At 37.9% G+C, this 22,519-nt stretch overlaps 2 protein-coding genes across 2 annotated transcripts; both read left to right on the top strand.

Moving 5' to 3' along the window:
* Positions 1–346: 346 nt before the first annotated feature.
* LOC143744321 (matrix-remodeling-associated protein 5) lies at positions 347–16,931 on the top strand. Its single transcript, XM_077235749.1, has 7 exons — positions 347–556; positions 2,295–2,527; positions 2,888–3,017; positions 3,204–3,594; positions 4,757–7,960; positions 9,477–10,380; positions 13,572–16,931. The coding sequence occupies exons 2-7, from the start codon at positions 2,334–2,336 to the stop codon at positions 15,478–15,480; spliced, it is 6,732 nt and encodes a 2,243-aa protein (XP_077091864.1). The 5' UTR covers positions 347–556; positions 2,295–2,333; the 3' UTR covers positions 15,481–16,931.
* A 1,163-nt stretch (positions 16,932–18,094) lies between these two features.
* rab33a (RAB33A, member RAS oncogene family) lies at positions 18,095–22,519 on the top strand. Its single transcript, XM_077235747.1, has 2 exons — positions 18,095–18,472; positions 19,631–22,519. Exons 1-2 carry the CDS (start codon positions 18,209–18,211, stop codon positions 20,075–20,077), a joined length of 711 nt encoding a protein of 236 aa, XP_077091862.1. The 5' UTR covers positions 18,095–18,208; the 3' UTR covers positions 20,078–22,519.

Raw genomic sequence — 22,519 nt, 5'->3', positions numbered from 1 at the left:
ATAAGCTCTCGTGGCCTTTGAAAAGTTCATGGAACTGCTGGAGACAGAACAGAAGGGGGAATGATAAACAGAATGTGAATCTCTGAAAATGAAAAGGAGTGTGCGTGGGACACACTGAGGTGAGCATGTGTGTGCATATGCTCAAGACTCATTAATGTGTTTTAAAAGTGAGAAAACAGAACAGTGAGTAAGAAAAGAGTGGAGTTAGAAGAGAGCAAAGTGCAGGCACAAGTAGAAAGAGAAACATCAGGAACCAAATTCAGGAAGCGCAGGTAATGGAGGAAGAGAGGGGATGGGCGGAAGCCAAGTCTCCCAGCATTCCCTCCCCCTGTAGAGGCCAGAGGAGGAGTGTAGGTGGGAGTTAAGCACTTCTCCAGATGTAGTTGACTGCTAGCTACTCCTGGAGTCCGACTTTCTCCAGATAAGCCTCCATCACTCAGAGTACCGACAGTTCCTGCTCAGTCAAGTACAGGGATAAACAAAATTACGGAACTTTTACAAGTCATCTGCAAACAATTATACACTTCATCTTCACCTGTAACGCAGGAATCTTGAGGTAAGACGCAATATTTGTTCCAAGGCACTCAAGTTGAGATCTGTCTCAGCATCTAATTATCACAAATAGCATGCCATTTTTTTTATTTTTTTTTCCCCTTCTGAGCTTTCTTGGTCATTCATATTTCAGTGCATATTCAGAATTGCACTGTAGTTCCTCTTGGACATTGGGGAACTTTATGGTTTCATTAGAATCTTAGTTTTATCCTATTTGAATAAATTCACATAAATTTGAGTTATGACCTTGCATATAAAGCAGACCTGAAGCCTGAGCAAAAGTTAACTTCAAAAGAAGCATTGAGGTTTTATGATTTTTTAAATATCTTTGATATAATTATGTATGAATTTAGTTAATATTTTAAAAGTGATGTGAATCTCTGTCTTGAGTTCCAGGGCAGTCAGCCAGTATTCCACAGTAATTCAAGCCGCCAAAGATCAATTTGAATTAATTTCAACATAAATTATGCCCTCAAAAGTCAAAGCAGAACTAATTTGTGTAAAACTTTAATATTACTAGAGATCCTATAATTTGCAAGATATAGTAAAATGATTATGCTTTATTGCATAAGCTGCCACTAGATCCTTTTATACAGTGCAAGTAGTTTTCTGTGCAAATAGGGTGTGAAACAGCAGTTAGACCAATCATAATTCATTCATTCATAATACATTCAAATGCCAAACCAGATAATAGTACTGGATGTAAATTTTTGGACTTACTTACAGGCCCATGTAAATATTCATTCAGTCAGTATCCTGAAATAGAGTAGTTATCCTACCAGCAGCTGGTAGCAGCATGAAAGAGACAGGAATGCAGAGAGAATAAAATTGTCCAAAAGGGTCTGAAGTCATCATGGGTCATCATCAGGCCTCAGTCAGCTGAATAAATCATGCTTGACGTTTCACCTTTTTGGCCGCTCTGCACTAAACATCAGATTTGAGTAACCAAAGCTGGCAGAAAAGTAATTAAAATGCAAAACATTGCATAAAATGCATTTCTGTGTCTCAAAATCGAAACATTTTTTTGTATTTAGAAAGTGCTACACTTTTCTTCTTCCTCTTAAATGTAGTTTGTGTAATTAAGCTGTGGATGAGTTGCCAGATTGTGGTAGGAAACACATGCAATGCTTTACCTGAGACAAACATTTGAGCAAATTGTGTGTGTAAATAACATAGCAATATATGTGTTGTATGTACAAAACAGTAAATATTCCTAAACATGTGCAGTAATTATAATTGGTAAAATTTGGTCACACTACACAGTGTCTACAGATTATTAATTTTAATAAATAACCTTTTTTTTATTTAGTGAAACTTAAGTTCTTTCACATTGTCATTATAATTGATTACATTACACCTGTAACGGATCAAATACACAGATGTGTAGTATGTTCCTTGAATCACAGTTCCTTAGTAATTCTTTCAAGAGACATATGTGGATTGTTTTTAAAAAAATGTTGCAATATGTTATCTCTGCTAGTCAGGCATGGGCACAACTTTCAGAGGTTTATGAGTCATTACACTTCGGGGGTATTGTTATATGGCAAATTAAAAAAGTTTCTAGGAGACATTCAACATCAATCCAACATAAGTTCAAATCTTTTTTTAAACATATAAATTAGTTTTTTGCTTAATCTTAACTTTCAGTTATTTCTATCTTTTGCAAGTGAAACTGTAGACTGATTGCTGTTACTTGATTTGTATCAACAAATTGCTTACATTGTACTGTATGTGATTTGCAGTCACACTGTTCCTAAATCAGATAATGGCATGAGCGGGACATGGCTCCAGTGGGTGTACCTACTCTCCTGATGTTGGCAGCTCTGTATCTGCTGCTCATCTTGCCATCATGCTGCCTGAATGCATGCCCAAGGTCCTGTAGTTGCCCCAGCCCTAAGGAAGTTCACTGTACCTTCCGTCACCTCCCCTCTGCCCCACGAAACCTACCCCAGGACACAGAAAGACTCAACTTAGGGTAAGCTACTGTGTTGTTGGCTTTTGCTTTTAGCTAAAGAACTACTGGCAGACAAAAAACATATTCATGTTTAAATACAAATGTGCATATAAAGAGGCCCCAAGATGAACACTTAAGCCACACAGCATAAACACACTTTTTAAGCAAAACACTTGACAAAAAGAAGTTGATACTCAAAATAAAGAAAAAAAGGGTATTGTGACACTTGTGGTTGTATGAATTTCTTTAATTAAATTTTATTAGTTAATTTATGTTCAAAATTGGTGTTGATTAGAGTGTATCTTACAAAATTAAGGTGTAACCAATGTGATATGTCTTAAGCTAACATTTTTTTCTAAATCGTCTTTGTCTACTGCAAAGCTATAACAGCATTGGCACGATTGGGTCTTCAGATTTTGTGAACCTAAGGCAATTGGAAATGCTTATGCTCCATGGAAACGATATCTCCTCTGTGTCTTCCGGATCCTTTTACCACCTCCGTTCCCTCCAGGTATATATTCATATATGGTTATATTAGATGTACAAAACACATTATATTTAACTATTTAAATATATAAAAATATAAAAATATAAAAATATAAATATTTAACTTGTAGCTTCTTTGTGTCTATATAAATAGTGATGAGACATGACTTTGAAATAGCATTTGAATAATTGTTGTTCTTCTTCGGCACAGATACTCAAGTTGAGCTACAACAAACTAAAAAGAGTTGATCCCAGTTTGTTTGAGGGCTTGACAAGCCTTGTACGGCTTCATTTAGACCACAACCATATTGACTTCATTGAGCCCTTTTCATTCAGAGGACTCACATCATTAAAGCTATTGCAACTGGAGGGAAACAGACTGCAGGACCTTCACTCTCACACATTTATTACTGTCTCAGTCCTGGGCACATTTTGGAGCTCAGGACTGCGACACCTGCACCTGGCAGAGAACCAACTCGAATACCTGCTGCCTGGAACTCTGCAGCACTTGAACAGGCTGGAAATCATATCCCTGCATGGAAACCCCTGGGCCTGTGACTGCCACTTACATTGGCTCTTGGAGTGGGACAAAAATCATGAGGGTGAAACTACATTGATTGTATTTTCCAACCTTTGCATCACTCACTCAGAATTTTATATAATGGGAATAAAATAAAATAAAACTGAAAAAAAATAACTATTTTGAACTTCTCAGATAGAGTGTTCAAACATAATTTATTTTAAATAGTCACATTTATCATCAGTCTTAAGGCCAATTCACACCGCACAGACAAATGCCAACAAACAAATCTGTCGGAATTTGTTGGATCAGTGTGTAACCCCTGTCAGCATTTGTAGCAGTTGGTCGGGTTTTGTTTTCAACCGACTGAACATGTTCAATCGGTGTTTGTTGGGTCGTGGAATGTCTGAGCAGTGTGATATGATTTTCCAACAAACGGCAACAAACTTTTACGTAATCTGACCAGGCCACAAACTGTTGCCATGACGATGAGGCAAGTTCCTTGCAAAGACTGCGTGTAGGTGCTGGTTGTGCTTAGTAAATTATCCTTGTAGTGAAAATGGCATGTTTCTGAACAAACTTCAAGACAATTCTACAGAAAAAGCAACGAGATTCGTGAGAGCACACTGGACAAAGTTTGAGCATGCACGCGTAAAATCTGAGCGAGGGCAGAGCCATATTTGTAAGTACGCGTCCAGTAAATTTTGTGCTAGAGTGAAAGAAATATGCTTGCAAGCGGAGAAATTCATTACATGGATGCACTCTCGCATTACAATAATGGGCTCTCAACATTTAACGCCATAGAAACAGCCTCAAATGAACTATAAAGGGTAAAACACTTTTGTATATAGTGCCTTTACAGTTGTCATAAAGCGACGAGAAGAAAGTTGTGTCTAAAAGCAAATCTTTTATTTTTATTGGTTAAATTGAATGGAGAACATCTTGTGTCTTTCTGTGGGTGCTCAACTATTTTCGTGGGTGCTTGAGTTGTCAGTGTCTGTTGGGGCAGCGTAAACATGATAGTTATTTTTCATAAAATTGTAAATCTAACGGCCAACCTTTTTTTTGGGGTGATTGTTGGCGTTTGTCTGTGCGGTGTGAATTGGCCCTTAGATGCATTGTATTGTAACATTACATTTAAGGTTGAATGTGTACAACTCTACTGGCTGTAAATAACTGAAAAGGCAAACAAAGAAAATGTTTTTTTTTACTGAAACATTCTCTATCCCTCTCTCTCTTTCTAGGAGTTATTAAGTGCAAAAAGGACCGTGACTCTGGAGATGCTGGCAACTGTGCTGCATGTGCCTCACCACAGCCTTTGAATAACAGCCAGATCTTCCAGCTTTCAACCAATCAACTCACCTGTGGCCAACCCTCCCTTCAGTCCCCTCTAAAAATCGGAGAGAGTAGCGGGTGGGAAGATCAGGAGCCAGATTCTCCTTACATCAAGGACTTGGAGCATCCTCTTGGCCACCTGACCTTTGTTCTCTCTGACAGCCATGGGAATCGAGCACACGTGGCTTGTAATGTAACACGTCCTGTTGAAGACACCTCCATGGTGTGGGAGCCAGTGAGAAGAACAGATGAGATTGCTGTAAATGTGACTCTACGTACACTGCTGGAGTGTGAGATCGATAGAGATGCTCTTCAGAACCTTTGGAGGTTAGTTGCCTATTACTATGAGAGCCCAGCTATTTTGGAACGGGGAACCAGACTTGGAAATTCTTCCCAGGTGACTTTTCAATACTCTCAAGCCTCAAGTGAGGAATCACCTTATTTTACAGAGCTCAAAGGACACTTAATAGCTGAACCAGCCTGGCTTTTACAACCAAAGGTCGCCCTTCAGCTGAACAGGCGCAAAACCACAACTAAAAAACTAGTGCTGAACTTCTCCACTTTTATATCAAAGAACATCATTGGAAGAGGGGATGAGGAGGATGTGGTCTCCTCCTGGGCTATGATCCAAAGAGGAGCTCCAGGGAGAATTCAGTCAGTACTAGAACACTCTGAAGTCAGTCTGGATTGTAGTGTGCTCAGCACAGGGCATCAGCATGTGGAGTGGATGCTTCCAGACTTAACAACAGTGGATCAAACTGATTCCCATAAATTAAGGTTAGAGAATTACAGACTAGTAATCAAAAATGCAAGTATAGCAGACTCTGGACTTTACCATTGCTTTGTGAGGACAGGCACTAATGTAGACATTGTCTCCTATAGAGTCACAGTAAGGATGCGTCTGTTAAGTCCTAGTGATTTAAATGGAAAGAGGATGTCTGTGGAGAATGGGGACACTCTTAGTCTTCCCTGTTTAGTAACATCTCCTCATCCAATTGAGACAAGATGGTACCTTCCAAACAATCAAATTCTAAAAGCATCAGACATGAAAGGAAGGGTGTACGTGTCACAGAACAACACTTTGATAATCAAAAAACTGACTTACGAGGATGCTGGAGAGTATAGCTGTTTAGCAGCTAACCTCTATGGGGCTGATATGTTGTCTCATCTAATTGTTGTAACTGCTAAAAAGGAAGAAGCACAAAAAGGTGTTACTGTATCTAATGGTGAATTGCCGCTTTTTGAGAGTGAAGACAGCGAAGGGTCAGGATATGAACCAACTGCTAAACTAACACCTCAGAGGGTCAGTGGAAAATACAGAGATGGCATTGTCCGACAAAATGCAAAAGAAAATAAAAAAAAGGAGAGTGTGAGAAAACCGAATAACTCTGTCAAAGAGCCACCAGTTACAACGCAACTACAAAATACAAAAACCTCAAAAACAGTGACAGAGTCGTCAATGACTACAACCACCACCCCTTCGACAGCTGACACCTTTCAAACTACTCAAACAGATGTTACAGCAAGCAGTCCTAGCATAAGTTCAAGCATAGACAATTACAATGCGAAACAGCTGAAACCACCACCCCAAAGTGAGTACGAAAAGCAAGAAACTTCACAAGGAGACAAATCTATTTACGAGACAACTGATTCCAACATTTCAGATTTGACTTTAGTAAACATGGACGCAACAACTGTACCTGAACCTAAGACACAGCTGGTAAAACAGGTAGACAGACACACAATAGAAGAGAAAATAAGGGTTAAAATTAATTCCATCTGGAACCAAAGACGAAGATTCCCATATAGGCACCGTAGGCCTCTATCACGTAGACCACGTCCAAAGAGACCAAATTTCCCCCTAGCTTACACTACAGCAGTACCATTCACCCAATCTCCAGTCAAGACTGTGATCACTAACTCTTATCCTCCAACCCAAAACAAAACATCAATGATTTTAGAAGTTTCTCCTACTTACCCAGTAATTGAAAGCTTAGCCATTGCTGTCACAGAAGATCTTCTTAAAAAACCTATAACAACATTCCTAAAAAAGGAGAAGCTTAATGAATTTAAAGGAGAAACAAAACACATTGGGTTAGTTCAGCTCCTAAGTACAACACCTCCGCAAGAAACTGAAGTAGTTCCTGCTACACTTGCCCCCAGACAGATAAACAGGTATAATCATGAAAACAGAGAGATAATTTTTAGCCAACCAAATGACAATAAGGCAAGGCCAATTTCGGCAACAGCCATCCCTAATCTTCAAACCAGCAACATAAATGCTTCAGAAACAAAAAGAGCACATACGACTGGGAAACCAACCTTAACTATTGTGGACCAACTGAGTGTTTACAATTGGGGAATGCATCCTAATGGTGTGCCTATTCACCCTTGGCTAATCCAAAAGAATACACCAAAAAAACAAATCTCAATTACACCACATCCCTACACACAGTCTCCCTTCTGGGCCAAGAACTATGGCATTCCCTTCTGGCCCACAGTTCATAGCTCAAGGCACCACCATTCCCAAGACAAAACTTGGTATTTCCAACAAAGGGGTGCAGGGGTCACCAACTTGCCTGAAATCACTGCTCAAACAGCAAAGCCCACTGCTTACTTTTCTAGGTCAGCAACAGCTTCCTTTCTGAGGACCATAGCTCCGCATGTCAGCTCATCTCATGTACGCAACCAATTACTTTTCAACAGGCTCAGAAACAGATATAGACAATCACAGCTTGATGCATATCGACAAGCCCAACTGGGAAAGATTGTCACTTCTAAGTCAAGGACATATTATCCCACCTCACAGCCTCACCAAACACCAAATGTCCCATGCACCTACAAGCCTGTGACTCCCCCATCCTTACTAGCATATACAAACAAACCACCCTCCACAGCAAGCGTACCCTATGGTAGTCGCTGGCACTACAGTCATTTTGGAGCAAAGATCACTGCCATTCCCTTTCCAAACCTGATGGGTAGTGGTGTTAAACCCAGGATCACAGCAACTGAATCCGTTACTGTATCTGCTCTAGCAGAGGCAGATGTGCTCTTGTCCTGTAGATCATCTGGGGACCCCAAACCTGTTGTTTCATGGACCAAAGTTTCAACAGGTTAGGCGATTTTTCATTACAAAACTTCTGTGCTTAGTGTGCTTAACTTTGACAGTAAACAAATGCTTAATCATGCTTAATAATTGCCCAAGATAATACCAAAACTGATCACATTTATTTGGCCAACTATATTAGCCAAATTGAACATGCATGTGACAGTTTTCACTTGTCCTAAAATTATTGAAAATAAAACCATAAAATATTTAGATAGATTTCTAATACCAGAATTATTATTGTGGCTTCTCTTTGTGAGATAGGTTGGCCAGCATGCACTATTACTCTCTTTTTTTTCCCGTTCTTCTTTTTTTTTTTTTTTTTTTTGAGTGACCCTACAGTGCAACTGAAAATTATAATTATATATTATATTATAAAATATCAATTTGTTTTGTCCTAGAGGTCACTCTACATACCCCTGCTTTGGAAGTTCACTAGCAGCTATAAAAAAAGCTGAAAGACCCCATTGTGAGAGCTATACATAATTTGGTCCCACTTTATTTTAGGTGTTTTTATCTACTATGTACTAACATTTAAAGAGGTCATATGATGTGATTTCTTGTTTTCCTTTTTCTTTAGTGTGTTATGTAGCTGTTTGTGCATGTATAAAAACTGCAGAGTTACAAAGCTCGAAGTCTCAAACCTAAAGAGATATTCTTTGTAAAAGTTAAGGCTTAGCCACGTCTTCCTAAAACGCTTCGTTCAAACACGCCCCCGCAAATCTACGTCAGTGTGTGGGGCCAGAGTTTCATAACTGGCGCTTCTGACTCACAGACACAGCCTGTAAGTATGTTTTCGGATTTAAAGAATTCGCTAAGGACTATTCAAACGCGAGTTTTGAGCAGTATAGAGTACCGCTTGTTTGTCATTTCTACGATCACAAATGCAGACATGGTTTTATGTTTACATAGTGCCCCCACTCCCCCTTCCCCCCTTTCGCGCTGACAAAGTTGATCGATCAGCTTGGTCATCTCCATTTACCAGATACCGGATCAGATTCGGGGTCGAATTGACAAGGTAGTACCGACATTATCATCAGTCATTATTACTTTGGGAGCTGATGTTCCAAATATGGTAAGGTGTGTGACATTTCCGTCACATGCTTAATGTTTTCCGGCCAATCACAATGCACTGAATCGCTGGCCAATCAGAGCACACCGCAGTTTTCAGAACGATGAGCTTTGTAAACATAAACACGTTTCAGAAACCTGGGGCATAGAGGACCAACAATAATGTGCAGTATGTGTAAAATAATTACTTTTTTTAAACCTAAAACCGCATAAACACATTGCATTAAGCCAAATACACAAAATAATGTTCTTTTTAGAACCATCATATGACCCCTTTAAAAAAATAATTTGATACATTGCACTTATTGTGTGCATAAATGTTTTTACATTGTACGTATATAAAAAAAACTTGCTTGTAATTACAGCTGTAATTATCTTCTGTAATGGCTTGTAAAAAAATGTATTAGTTTGTTGATGTTTATGCTTGATTCTTTTTTCCAACTCCTTTACAGGTGCAACAATTCAGACCAACACAAAACTTGGACAAAGATTTGAGGTCTTTTCAAATGGTACTTTTGTGATTAAAAATGTCCAGCTTCAAGACAGAGGCCAGTACCTTTGCACAGCTCAAAACCAATTTGGCTCAGACCGCATGGTAGTTACCCTTGTTGTCCAGACTCAGCATCCAAAAATCATGAGTTCAAGGGCCAGAGATGTCTCAGTATTTTTGGGAAACCCAGTCAGCTTGGACTGTATTGCTTTGGGTAAACCAGAAGCTCAGATTTCATGGATTCTTCCAGATAGGACGTTTGTGCGAGACATTGGTACCCTTGACCAAAGAATATCTCTTCTTCCAAATGGAACACTGAGTATTCATTCAGCAAACTTTTCCAGTAAAGGTGATTATAAGTGTATTGCCAGCAATGTAGCAGGAGCTGATACACTCACATACCACATTCGTGTTGCAGCGCTACCTCCAATAATTGTTGAGATGTCATATGAGACAATGTTTATGAATGTTGGAAGAAACATATATGTGGATTGCACTGCTAAAGGAGAGCCATTCCCTCTTATTAAGTGGATTCTCCCTGATGGTTCACAAATCAAGCCCACACAGTTTATTGGAAGCCGGATATTTATTTTCCCAAATGGAACACTTTATATAAAGAACGTCACTCCCAATGATTCAGGGAGGTATGAGTGCTCAGCAACCAACCCAGTGGGTTTTGCTAAAAGAACGGTGCAGATGGATGTTAGGCAAGAGGCTCCTGGCCCCTGGAAAGGCCTATACCAGCAACACAGTGTCAAGGCAACATATGGATCCACAGTTTTCTTGCATTGTCCAGAGTCCATAGGTTCCCACAGAGGTACAGTCTGGAGACTGCCATCTAAAACCATACTGGAACATCAGTACAGGTAACATGTTTTATGTAATTAAATATAAGCTAAATGTATACATGCTCTATCTAGCAAGATTTTAACATTTGTTCTAATATAAAATAATAAAGAGTTTGTCTGCTTCATAACGTGGGAACTTTTTTTCCCCTTCATAACAATCATACAGTGGTATTATTTAAGTCAAGCCATCACAGCTGTATTGTTATTTCTCCTTTATTAAGTGTTTTACTTTTCTCTTTTGAGCAATTATTGGTCCTCACTGTTCAAGCTGACATATGCTCTCAAACTCACAGCAGGCCAACTTCATCACTAGTGGAATTCAAATAATGTCTGGCGGAGATTAAACAAGCAGTCTGTCTCAGCCCAAACAACCCCTGCTGATCCAGACAATACAGTAACAGAGTGGGATGCAAGGGCAATTTGTCTAAATGCTCAGCCAGCTATACAACAGGCTACTTAAAGCAGTTAGATAAAAAAAAATTAACATTAGTCAGTCATTATTATGCCTAGAATTAAAATTAATCAAAATTAAATTATGTAAAAAAAATAAAAATAAATCTTATTAAAATTCCTGAAATTTTGGTTCACAGTAGAGGTCTGCGCGGGACACAATTTTCAGACCCGCTCCCGCCCGCTCCCGCAGTGTTCAGTCCCGCTCCCGCCCGCTCCCGCAAAGATTTGTCATTTTTAGTACCGCTCCCGCCCGCATCTGTGATATAATGTCCCGCTCCCGCCCGCACTTTCTGTCTGACAAAAGGTCTTGGGGAAAAAAATGCGTGCACACAAAATTCCTTACCAATACTTGGTAACATATTTATTGGTCCCATATTACGAACAGCATAATATTCACAACAGTACTTTATCTGAAGCACTAGAGGCGCTCTGTTCCTCGTCCATGCTGTCTATTTTGAACTTGAACTAGCTTTCGAATTCGAACTCGGAGCAGCGGGAAAGGAATTGTCTCTAAACAAGTGTGCGTGAGATTAGGCCCCGCCCTACCCGACAACATTCACAAGTTTAGGCTGCTTAAAACGTTTTTATTGCTGCCAATCAGAATCTCCCTCACAACTACAAATTATGTACGCTACTTTAATCATTTATATATTTTACTTTATACTCATATTTAATTTGCGGGAGTGCAGCGTATCATCCCTCCCACCCGCACCCGCAAGTGCACCTCATCATCCCGCCCGCTCCCGCAATGACCTTTAAAAATTTGTCCCGCGCCGCACTGTTTTGCGTCGGGACCCGCGGGTCCCGCGGGACTCCCGCGGGAGTGCAGACCTCTAGTTCACAGTCATACAATGTGACTTTTGCTACAACATTTTTAATGAAGAACCAATCCACCTTTTTCCTGACAAGCCCAATGCATTTTGAATTATGGGTGGCACTTCCGGTTTGGGGAACTTCCATTCAAAAAGACTGAAACAAATAATTTCAAATAATAAGGTTGCACTACAAAAAAATCCACATCAGCCATTTTGACTGAATGAGCTATCAATTTCCCTTAAACTTTTATTTTTAGACGTCAGAAGAATAACATAACGCTTGGTATTTTAATGTGATATTGCATCACAAGAATATGGTAAGAGCTCTTTTCAGTCGCTACATTCTTTTCCTCCTATTTTCTTTTTTCATTGTATTCCGCTGTAACATGAAAAAAGACAACATATAGGCCTACTGTGCATTTGTGGTCTGCTCTCCTGATTTAATTTACAATATATCCCATGAATAATTCACTGTAATGCACTGATAATCTCTCGTTTTTTCCCCCAAATTCTCACGTCTCTTTCCAGGTGTGTTTTCACATGGATGCTTTACACTTATTATCCCTATTAGCAGTGTTAACTGTAACATTTCTTAAGTAGGTAAATACAGTATTTGTTACTTGTTAAGCATTTTGGGATATTATCACTCAATGCTAAAGTTAATGAACATTCATTAAGGCAAAGTATTTTACATAATACACATACACACACACACACACACATATATATATATATATATATATATATATATATATATATATATATATATATTACTACAGTGATATTTAACACATCCATAATATTACTGTGGAAATAATCAAGCCTTTGGGGTTAATCATGGTCTGACTTTCAAACAAAGGTTTATGACGTGATTAAAATAAATGAATAGCTTTCTGTTGTTTGTTAATTTACATTAACTATAATAATATTACATTAACTGCAATCTCGAATTGATTGGATTAATTAGCAGGAATTATTACTCCACCACCTGCATGTGGGTACAAAAAATTCCCTCTCTTCAAGAAAAAAACTCAGACAAAGGTTCATTAAACTGGAAAAATAAACTCAGGGAAACAATCCAAAAGGCACAAAAGAAAACTTCTTGGAACAAGAGCAGACTTACGACAGTAACTTGCTTAGGAACAACAATAACCAAGCAAAGATACAGAGAAACAGACCAGCTTAAATACACAGCACAGAACGAGAAAACAATACCACTGATTCCTTAAGGCACACATTTAGACACGAGAGTCCTATGGGGACCTCTAGTGGTCAAAATAAATAATCATTACAAAGCAAAAACCCTGACACGTGATGTCATTATCTACAGTCCTATATGTTGAGCCAATGTCAAGTCTGGTCAAGTCACCTTTATTTATATAGCACTTTATACAATACAGATTGTTTCAAAATTATGCATTTTGGCTGTTGTTCATCTAAAGTCAGTTCAGTGTTGATTCAGTTCTGTTGTAAAGATCATAAATTATAAAATGTGTTAATTTTATCTATAACACGGTTCAAACAACAGAGGTGTGCCCATGTTACTATGGTTTCGGAAAACCAATGCAAACCACGATTCATAGTACTATGGAGTTATGCAGTAAGTTACATCATTATATGGGAAACGCACCGCTGAATGGTTGTGGACTTCCCAGTCAGCGCTGTCAATCATGACCAAAATTATAGATCACATAGTATCACAAAGTCTGAATATAGATGCCACTCTGTCCAGCTTAGTTTTTGTGCAAAATCTCACCAGACTCATATCTGAAAAAATCTGATAAGTAACAATTGTAAAGGACAGGGGGGAAAAAAATTGCACGGTGTGCAGCCAGAGTAGGAAGAATTCTATGAGCTATTTTATTCTATGATAGTTAATTACAATGAAAGAGTTCAGCTGTCATAAAAAGGTGTAAACAATTTCTCTCTTTTTGTTCGCAGTCCACAAAGACACATCACTGCTTTCCCCAATGGCACTCTGAGAATCCTGAGACTGACTGAGAAAGATGGAGGCAATTATTTTTGCATGTATCAAAGACCAAATGGTGAGGACATGGAGCTGTTCCAAGTAGAGGTTCTCATGAGGCCGCCAAAGATAGAGAACAATGGGGCACAACATAAAAGAATAGCTAATGGAGACAACTTCCTGGTTGACTGTGTAGCTTCTGGCCTTCCAAACCCTGAGGTTTCTTGGAGCCTCCCAGATGGCACCATGATCAACAATGCCCTTCAGTCGGATGATAGCGGAACCCGTAACCGGCGCTATATCATCTTTGAGAATGGAACGCTTTTGTTGCAACAAATGGGAAAAAAGGATGAAGGCAATTATACATGCTTCGCTAAGAACAACCTGGGGGAGGATGCAATGAAAGTAATTGTCCAAATGGTGCCAAACTCAGTCCAAATATCTTCTAAAGAGCAGGTATCCATGTGGGCACCTTTCGGGCAATCAGTCCAAATGAAGTGTGATGCTACAGGTGTTTTACCACCTACTATCATCTGGATCTCACCAAGGAATGAGATAATTACCTCATCTTTGGTCAAATACCAAATCCTAAACGATGGGACTCTGATCATAAAAAAACTGACTTTGGCTGATCAGGGAAAGTATGCCTGTGTGGCACGGAACCCAGCAGGAGATTACATCAAGAATGTGAAGCTTCTAGTTGATGTTAAAGGGCCGCAAATCAATGGACAGAGTGGGCGAACAGAGAACAAAGTTTTAGCAGTGTATTACCAGACACTGCTGCTGGACTGCAAAGCAGAGGGTATGCCTGAGCCACAGGTCACCTGGACCACACCTTATAGCATGTCTCTACCCACCCCATATTTGGGAGGCAGGTTCCAAGTCTACAGGAATGGCACTCTTGAATTGAGGGGCATTCGAAAGACTGATGAAGGTCGGTTTCTGTGCGTAGCCAAGAATTTCTTAGGGGAATCAAGTCTAGCAGTTGACCTGGAAGTAGCATCACTTGCTGAGAAGCCGAGCTTTTCCGTGCCAAATATAGAGGTTCTTCCTCTTAAACCAGATGGTGATGACATTTCTTTGGAGTGTCGTGCTACAGGAAAACCAAAGCCAGAGTTTCTTTGGATTCTACCCAATGGAACAGCACTGAATCCAGGCATGAAACTTCAACGGTTCACTCACTTCCTGGGAAATGGGACTTTACACATTATGCAACCAGGTGTCATTGACAAAGGTGTATATCGATGCTTGGCTAAAAATGTAGCTGGACAAGGAGAAAAGCGCTATGCGTTAGAACCTGGACAGAAGCCTCAAATTAGAAGTACTGCTGCTACAATGAAGATTTCATTTGGGAAGACACTGAATATGCCATGTAATGCGGATGGTTGGCCTCAGGCAACAATTACCTGGACTCTTCCAAATGGCCTGGTCTTGGACAAGCCTCAAGTTATTGGAAGAGTAACATATTTATCTAACGGCACACTTCAGGTAAAAGAAACTACCAAATTTGATAGAGGAACATATACCTGCAAAGCCACAAACACATTTGGATCATCAACATTGTCATATCCAGTGAGTATTATGGTGTTTCCACCTCAAATCACTCATGCTCCACCTTCAATAACCAGAGTTAACAGGGGGTCTCCTGTGATTCTGAACTGCTTAGCTGCTGGCATACCCAAACCAGACATTTCTTGGACTCTGCCTGGACGCACCACACTTGTACCCAGTAGTCGCTTCACATCACAGAGTGGAATTCACATGACAGAGGAGGGGAATTTGGTAATACAGGACCCAGGCCTCATGAACTCAGGGATTTACAAATGTAATGCAAGAAATGCCTTGGGAACGGACTTCAAAGCAACATACCTTCAAGTGATCTGAGCAATAGACAGAAATCCATAATATAGATATAACCCCATTTCCAGAAAAGTTGGGGACTTTTGTAAAAATGCAATAAAATCCACAATCTGTGATTTGTTATTCTCTTGAGCCTTTTTTTAACTGACAAAAGTACAAAGAAAAGTTTTCCAATGTTTTCACTGACTAACTGTTTTTTGTAAATATATGGCTGCAACACACTACAAAAAAGTTGGGACAGAGGCCAAATTAAAGTGAAAAGATAAAAGAATTTCCAAGTTAAACTCTTTTGAAACGGTCCACAATTAGCAGGTGAATTGGTAATTTAATTGAATTTGTGTGATTGGGTGTAAAAGGAGATTCTCTGTCTTTGCAAGCAAAGATGAGTCATGGCTCACCACTTTGTGCCAAATTTCATGTGGGAATTGTCAAACAATTCAAAAATCACATTTCTTAAAGGTCCAGTGTGTAGATTTTAGCGGCATCTAGCGGTTCGGTTGCGAGTTGCACTAATGGCTCAGCCCACTGCTCACCCCTCCCTTTCGAAGAAGCTACGGTTGCTAAGACGGGACAAACATATCGTCGTCTGAGACAGCAGAGAATAGCCTGAGTAAGCCAAGAGTGTGTAACATTGTCACTTTTTCTGTACCACAGTCCATTATAAACCACACGGATAAAGTTTACAAAGCCATAGTCAGGTGAGGATCAAGGGTCTTAATATATAATATAATAATAGTAATCAGCTATATATATAAAAGTATAATTAAAAGGAAAGGTGATGCGACAGTGGTAAACATGCCTCTGTCTCCAACTTTTTGGAGTGTGTTGCAGCCATCAAAATAAAAAAACAATTTGTTTATATCTACAAAATACAATTAAGTTGGTCAGTGAAAACATTGGAAATATTTTCTTTGTACATTTGTCAGTTAAATAAAAGTTCAAGAGAATTAACATATCAAAGATTCTTATTGCATTATACAAAATGTCCCAACTTTTCTGGAAATTGGGTTTATATATTGTACTAAAAAATGTATTAAGTGCGCCAATGCACTTAAAAATGCCCTCATCAATGTTGTTAAATGTTTGTTAGCTTTGGATCTGCCTATTCATTGACCCAATGATAAGATGTCTTTGGTATTCTGCTTTTAATTTATAAAAATATTAGTTTGTACATATTTATATATTCCACAGAGTAAACAATCATTTTACATAACTTTTTTTCTAATCTAACATACATTGTACAAAACATTCCAGAATGTCTGCAATTTGTCTGAAATACTGTCTGTTGAATTTCTTGCATTCTTCAGTGCGTTAGAACAAAATGGTATTGTCAGAGTGGAATGAGGCAATGTATGGTACAAATGTTGCTATTGATGTGGTAGCTGTACAAAAAATAAGACAAGAACACAATTATGTAAGATACTTACTGCCATAGTGGGCAAATAAATAATACTATTATGGTCTTTTTGTTTCAACTCTATACCATTTATTTTACAAAATGCCACAATTGCAAAATATTACTAAGTAAATGAATGTGGGCCTATTAATTTAATTTGAGGTATATTACATTTTAAATGTAAGACCCTACAGTGATGAAGCAAGCAATAGTACTAATTAATGCATAGGAAATACAAATCACAGTGAGATATGAATGAGCCAAGATCATCTCCTAGACAGGATTTTTTAGTGTTTATCTGATTTGTCTGCTCTAGAGTTTGAGAAGAGATCTCACCAATGTCACAATTTGTGCAAAAGATTTGCCAAGATACTGAAGTTTGCAAACACAAGTCAGATCTCAATATGAACTATGAATATGGATTTCTTATTAAATTCACTCAATAATACCAAACTATCTGAGCTATTCTATACATATTAGTTTTATGGCTACATACTCTAAGTGTACAGTATATTAACAATTGTCGAGATTTATTTTCCCCGACTGATACATAAATGAAACATAAATGAACTCCATAAATCTATGAGCTATGATAGAACAATAAAATATGGTTAAAGGTCTGAAAATGAAAATTCTGTCATTATTGATTCATGCAGCAATGATTGCAATGAAATGTCATTCTCCATTCCACATATTAAAACTGAAGTGTATGCTCAGTAATGACACATCCTAGAAATGGCAAGTGTAGACAAAGATATCAAACCTTGCCTTTCTATTTTTTAAATCTGAACAAAAATACATATAACATAACAGTTTTGCAGATGGGTATTTTCCGTCAATAACTGTTTTGGTCTATTTCTCACATTGTAAGCAATCATATGACTTCAGGCGACTTGCACCATAGAACACGAGTCATATGGAGTTCTTTTTGGACACTTTTATGATGTTTTGATGACATATGATCACTAGAACTGTCTGGAAAAGAGCTAAATAAAGATTCTTCCAAAATTATGTTGTATTCCACTGCAATAATACCAGCAAGTTTAGAAAAACATGAGAGTAAAATAATGACAGAATTTTAAATTTGGGGTGAACTATCCCTTTAAATTTAACTACCATTACCCATGCTGTCATTTTTATTCAACTAAGGGTACAGTATCATTTATTTTTCAGCTATTATACGATTTTAATTACGTTTAGGCTACTGCATCAGATAGCATAGCCTACTTGTCAGTCAGTGTATGTAAACTCCCTGCATCTGCAAAGGGAGTGTATCTGCCATCCCTTCCCCCATCCCCACCACCACCATCACCGCCGGACCAGTGAACACCAGGCTCGGTACATCATTTCACCGTTATGGCAAATGAATTCCCAGAAAACAGAGAAAGAACTGCCAACTCACGCCATGCCAACATCACGTCGTCTCTAGACCTAAGCACGTCTCTAGACCACAGCGTGCAGACGCGGATTTTTAAAATCATTGTCATCGGGGACTCAAATGTGGGTAAGACCTGTTTAACCTTTCGCTTCACCGGCGGAGCCTTCCCCTGCAAGACTGAAGCCACCATCGGCGTGGATTTCAGGGAGAAAGCCGTGGAAATCGAGGGCGAGAAAATAAAGGTGGGATATGTTGTCGGGGCTGGTCTCTTTCCGCAGGCCGTATTGTATTGTGTGTTTAGGTGGACGTGTGACAGCAGCATCATGAGGAAGCTCAATGTTTACATTCTGAGTAATATATCAATGACTCTTTCTGATCGCATGAAGCATCAAGGCGCCTGGTCATCGTCTTTCATTTCAGACGAATCAAATTACATGCCATAATGTAGACAATTTAAAAATCATCACACCTGCTATTTCATCTTAATGCTCCTTCATGAGTAAATTGGTCAATTGAACACATTTTCAGTGGTCAAAAATATAAGGATATTAAGATATATTTAATACTTCTTGAGTTACAGGCATGCAAACTTGAGGCAAAAAACACAAGAAGTGCTTTTTCCCATTTTTTGAGCTGTCTCCTTTGGCATATAATGCAACAAAGATTGCTACAGTCAAACGTTTTAGCTAATAGAGCTACCAATCTCAGTGTAAAAAAAATAATAATGATGCTGCCATCTTTCTCAAGTCATTTTTACCCCTGTGTAATTTGGCTCCAAATCTCAGGTGAAAATTACATTTCTAACCCCACTCTACAAAATAATGGATTACTATTTATCTTTGTCTTTCTTCAGAAAAAATATTAACAAAATCAAAAACTTTATCAACTCAAATACAATCAAATACAATAGACAGGTGGAAAGGGCATGACAATACATAGATAACACACAAATGCACACACAGACGGGATCTATCTATCTATCTATCTATCTATCTATCTATCTATCTATCTATCTATCTGTGTGTGTGTGTGTGTTTTGTATATTATTATAAATGTATTTTGAGAAAGTAACACATCCATCTAATGCAATAGAAGCTAGTACTAAATATTCTAGATGCATCAACACTGAAATCATTTTAATTTTGAGCCAATATATGTTGTCATAAATTAAAAAAGGGAAACACTATGACATTTAAAGAGCACAGTATATACAATTATGAGTAAAGGTCAAAGATTTGACCAGTAATCATTTGGAATTATCATCGCACCATGAATGCTTAAAAAAATGGCCAAAGTAGATTTATTTATTGTCATGCTAGTTTATTTCTGATGGGTCAGTTTTCTCCTTCACCTTCTCTGCAACCTTGAAATTAGTTTCTGTCTTATTTCTTCTCTAACAGGTACAAGTATGGGACACAGCGGGCCAAGAGCGCTTTCGGAAGAGCATGGTGGAGCACTACTACCGCAATGTGCATGCTGTGGTATTTGTGTATGATGTCACAAAAATGGCCTCATTCCAGAACTTAAAGACCTGGATTCAGGAGTGTAACGGGCACGGGGTGTCATCCTCAGTCCCTCGAGTTCTGGTGGGAAACAAATGCGATCTATTTGACCATATCCAGGTCCCTTCCAACACTGCCCTTAAGTTTGCAGATTCCCATAACATGCTAATGTTTGAAACATCAGCCAAAGATCCTAAGGAGAGCCAGAACGTGGACTCCATTTTCATGTGCCTGGCATGTCGTCTAAAAGCCCAAAAGTCCCTGATCTACAGAGATGTGGAGAGAGAAGACGGCAGAGTGAGGCTGACGCATCCACCCGATCCTAAGAGTACCTGCCCATGCTGAGCACCTTAAACTGTGGAATTATTAACATTGATGATAATTCAGTGCAAGAATGTGCCTGCAACTGCATTTTAGTTACTTTACGCCATGAACTATCCCTGTTTCTGTGTGTGTGTGCATATCTTAAATGTTGTGGTTGTTTTTCTATGTTTTTCTTTTTTTCAACTACACCATCACTAAAAGGCAAATCCCACAAAACCAGTCAAGAATATGTCCGGGTCGTATTTCATCTCAAAATCAATGGAAAGAAATGAGAAAAAAAATAATGACCCTTTTCCATTGTTACATTATTTTCATGACAATTAAGCACATTTCCCCAAAAAGTCACATTACTGCCCTAGTGAAAAATAAATATACTAAACTATTGTAAATACATTTATTTTATGCTAAGCTTACTACAAATACATTTAGATGTTATGTATTTAATATAAATACCCTGCAATTGTACTTTTGGTATACTACTGATATACTTAAAGTCTGCTAAATTGGAACAACGAATTTTGTACTTAATGCACTTTAGTTATCCGGAAATAGTGCTGAGGTCCAACTAAAGATATACTTAAGTATATTTATTTGTGCTAAAGTGGAACTATTGCAAGTATACTTTAGGTACACTTTAAATATCTTGCATTTAATATTATACAGAGATCATACTATCCTTACTAATAGTGGTATTAAAACACATTTTAAGGCTTAATATTAAGAAATGTCCATTAAAGAAGTACTCCAAATAAAGTTTAATGCAAATTATTATATCAGTAAGTCTCAAGCGATATGTCAGTAAATATGTTATTGGATTTCTAGGATACTAGAATTATAAAGTAAATTTATTTTAAATACATTTTGGTATAGGTTTTTTTCACTAGGGTGTAATTGGTGAAAAAATCTTATTTTCATTGTTGTAATGCAATCAATTAATTTATTATTAGTAGTATTTTTGAGTATAAGTATTATTAAGTTTTTATTTTATAATTACAAAAAAAGAAGTAGTTTACTCAAAAGTAAAACATCAGGTACATTATTTTGAGATTTCTGGCGAGGAAAAATTAGAAAATATATGGCCCTTCAATATGCTTCATTTTTGTCATGTCCAGCTTGACGGCTTTACACAAGATTTCATGCATGTGTAGAAGAATGATTTTCAATCCCTCATGCTTAGTTAAGGGTGCACTTTATCCGCAAAATACCGCTTATAAGTAACCTTTAAAGGTTTGATTTACAGTCATTTGGTTCGGTCACACATTCATTTAGATTCATTCATCAGCATAAGACAACATCTCCAACATCACTGGCTGATGGTCTTACTCTTAAAGGGACAATTCACCAAAAAATAAAAGTTCTGTTATCAATTACTCCCACTCAAGTTGTTCTAAACCTGTATGAGTATCTTTGTTCTGTTGACACACACACACACACACACAAATAATAATGATATTTTGAAGTATTTGGATAACCAAACTGTTTCTGGTCTCCAATGACTTCCATAGTATTTTTTTTATACCGGTATATTTTTTTATAATGGTTACCGACATTCTTCAAAATATCTGTTTTGTGGTTGTTCAACAGAACATTAAAATGTTTGGAACAACTTGAGGGTGAGTAAATAATGACAGGATTTTCATTTTTTGGTGAACTATCCCTTTAAGGTTTCAGCCGTCAGGAACGGCACAGGGAATCCAAACCCTCCAGTACTGCAGTTTCAGAGTTTCTACAATGATCATTCAAATGTTTGTATTGCCTTAAAACATATTCATTTCTTTTTCCTATAGCCTTGTGGTTACTCCATGCTAAAATATGTCTAACATTAACCCTCACTAACAGCATGGATGTATTTTTTACTCATTCAAATTAAGAAACTATTAGTACATATTCTGATAGTTAGCATTAAATAGTTTAGTGATCCTACAAAATGCTAAATGTAATCTGATACTGCTCATAATTAACCACATGCACATTGGGAACAAGTGGAACCGTGTGGGAAGTTTTATGTGGCATCACAGTATTTCTTCCAAATGCATTAAGACTCAAATCTAAAAAAGCAAGGTTCAAACAGGATAATTATTGTTACATTTCAACTTAAAAAAAACAGAGAAAAATTATATCAACATGACAAAGAATGGCAGTGTTTGTGGAAATGCTGATTATGAAAAAAAGAGTTGTAATATGGTGCCCCTGTAAGTTTTTTTTAGTTATTATAACCTCTATCCACTGCCTATTCTGTTCAGTTCTTTTGGTTTACAGGAGAAGTTGCAGTTTATTGTGTGTGTGGTTACAAATGTATTCAGACTCATTAGAGAATTCTCTGGTTTCAATCGTTTTAGCCTTATATCTGTTGAAGACATTGAAGCCTTATGATTTGTCTTGTTTTGTGCCATTGTATGCTGTCACATGTTACAATATGTATATTAGGTTTTGAGCACCAAATTAAATCTCACATATCCTGAA

The sequence above is a fragment of the Siphateles boraxobius genome, unplaced genomic scaffold (genome assembly GCF_051911475.1).
Source record: "Siphateles boraxobius isolate OS27281-9 unplaced genomic scaffold, OSU_SipBor_1 2, whole genome shotgun sequence".
Lineage (NCBI taxonomy): Eukaryota > Metazoa > Chordata > Actinopteri > Cypriniformes > Leuciscidae > Siphateles > Siphateles boraxobius.
The sequence above is the reverse complement of the archived record's forward strand: the minus strand, read 5'-3'. Positions and strand labels throughout refer to the sequence as shown.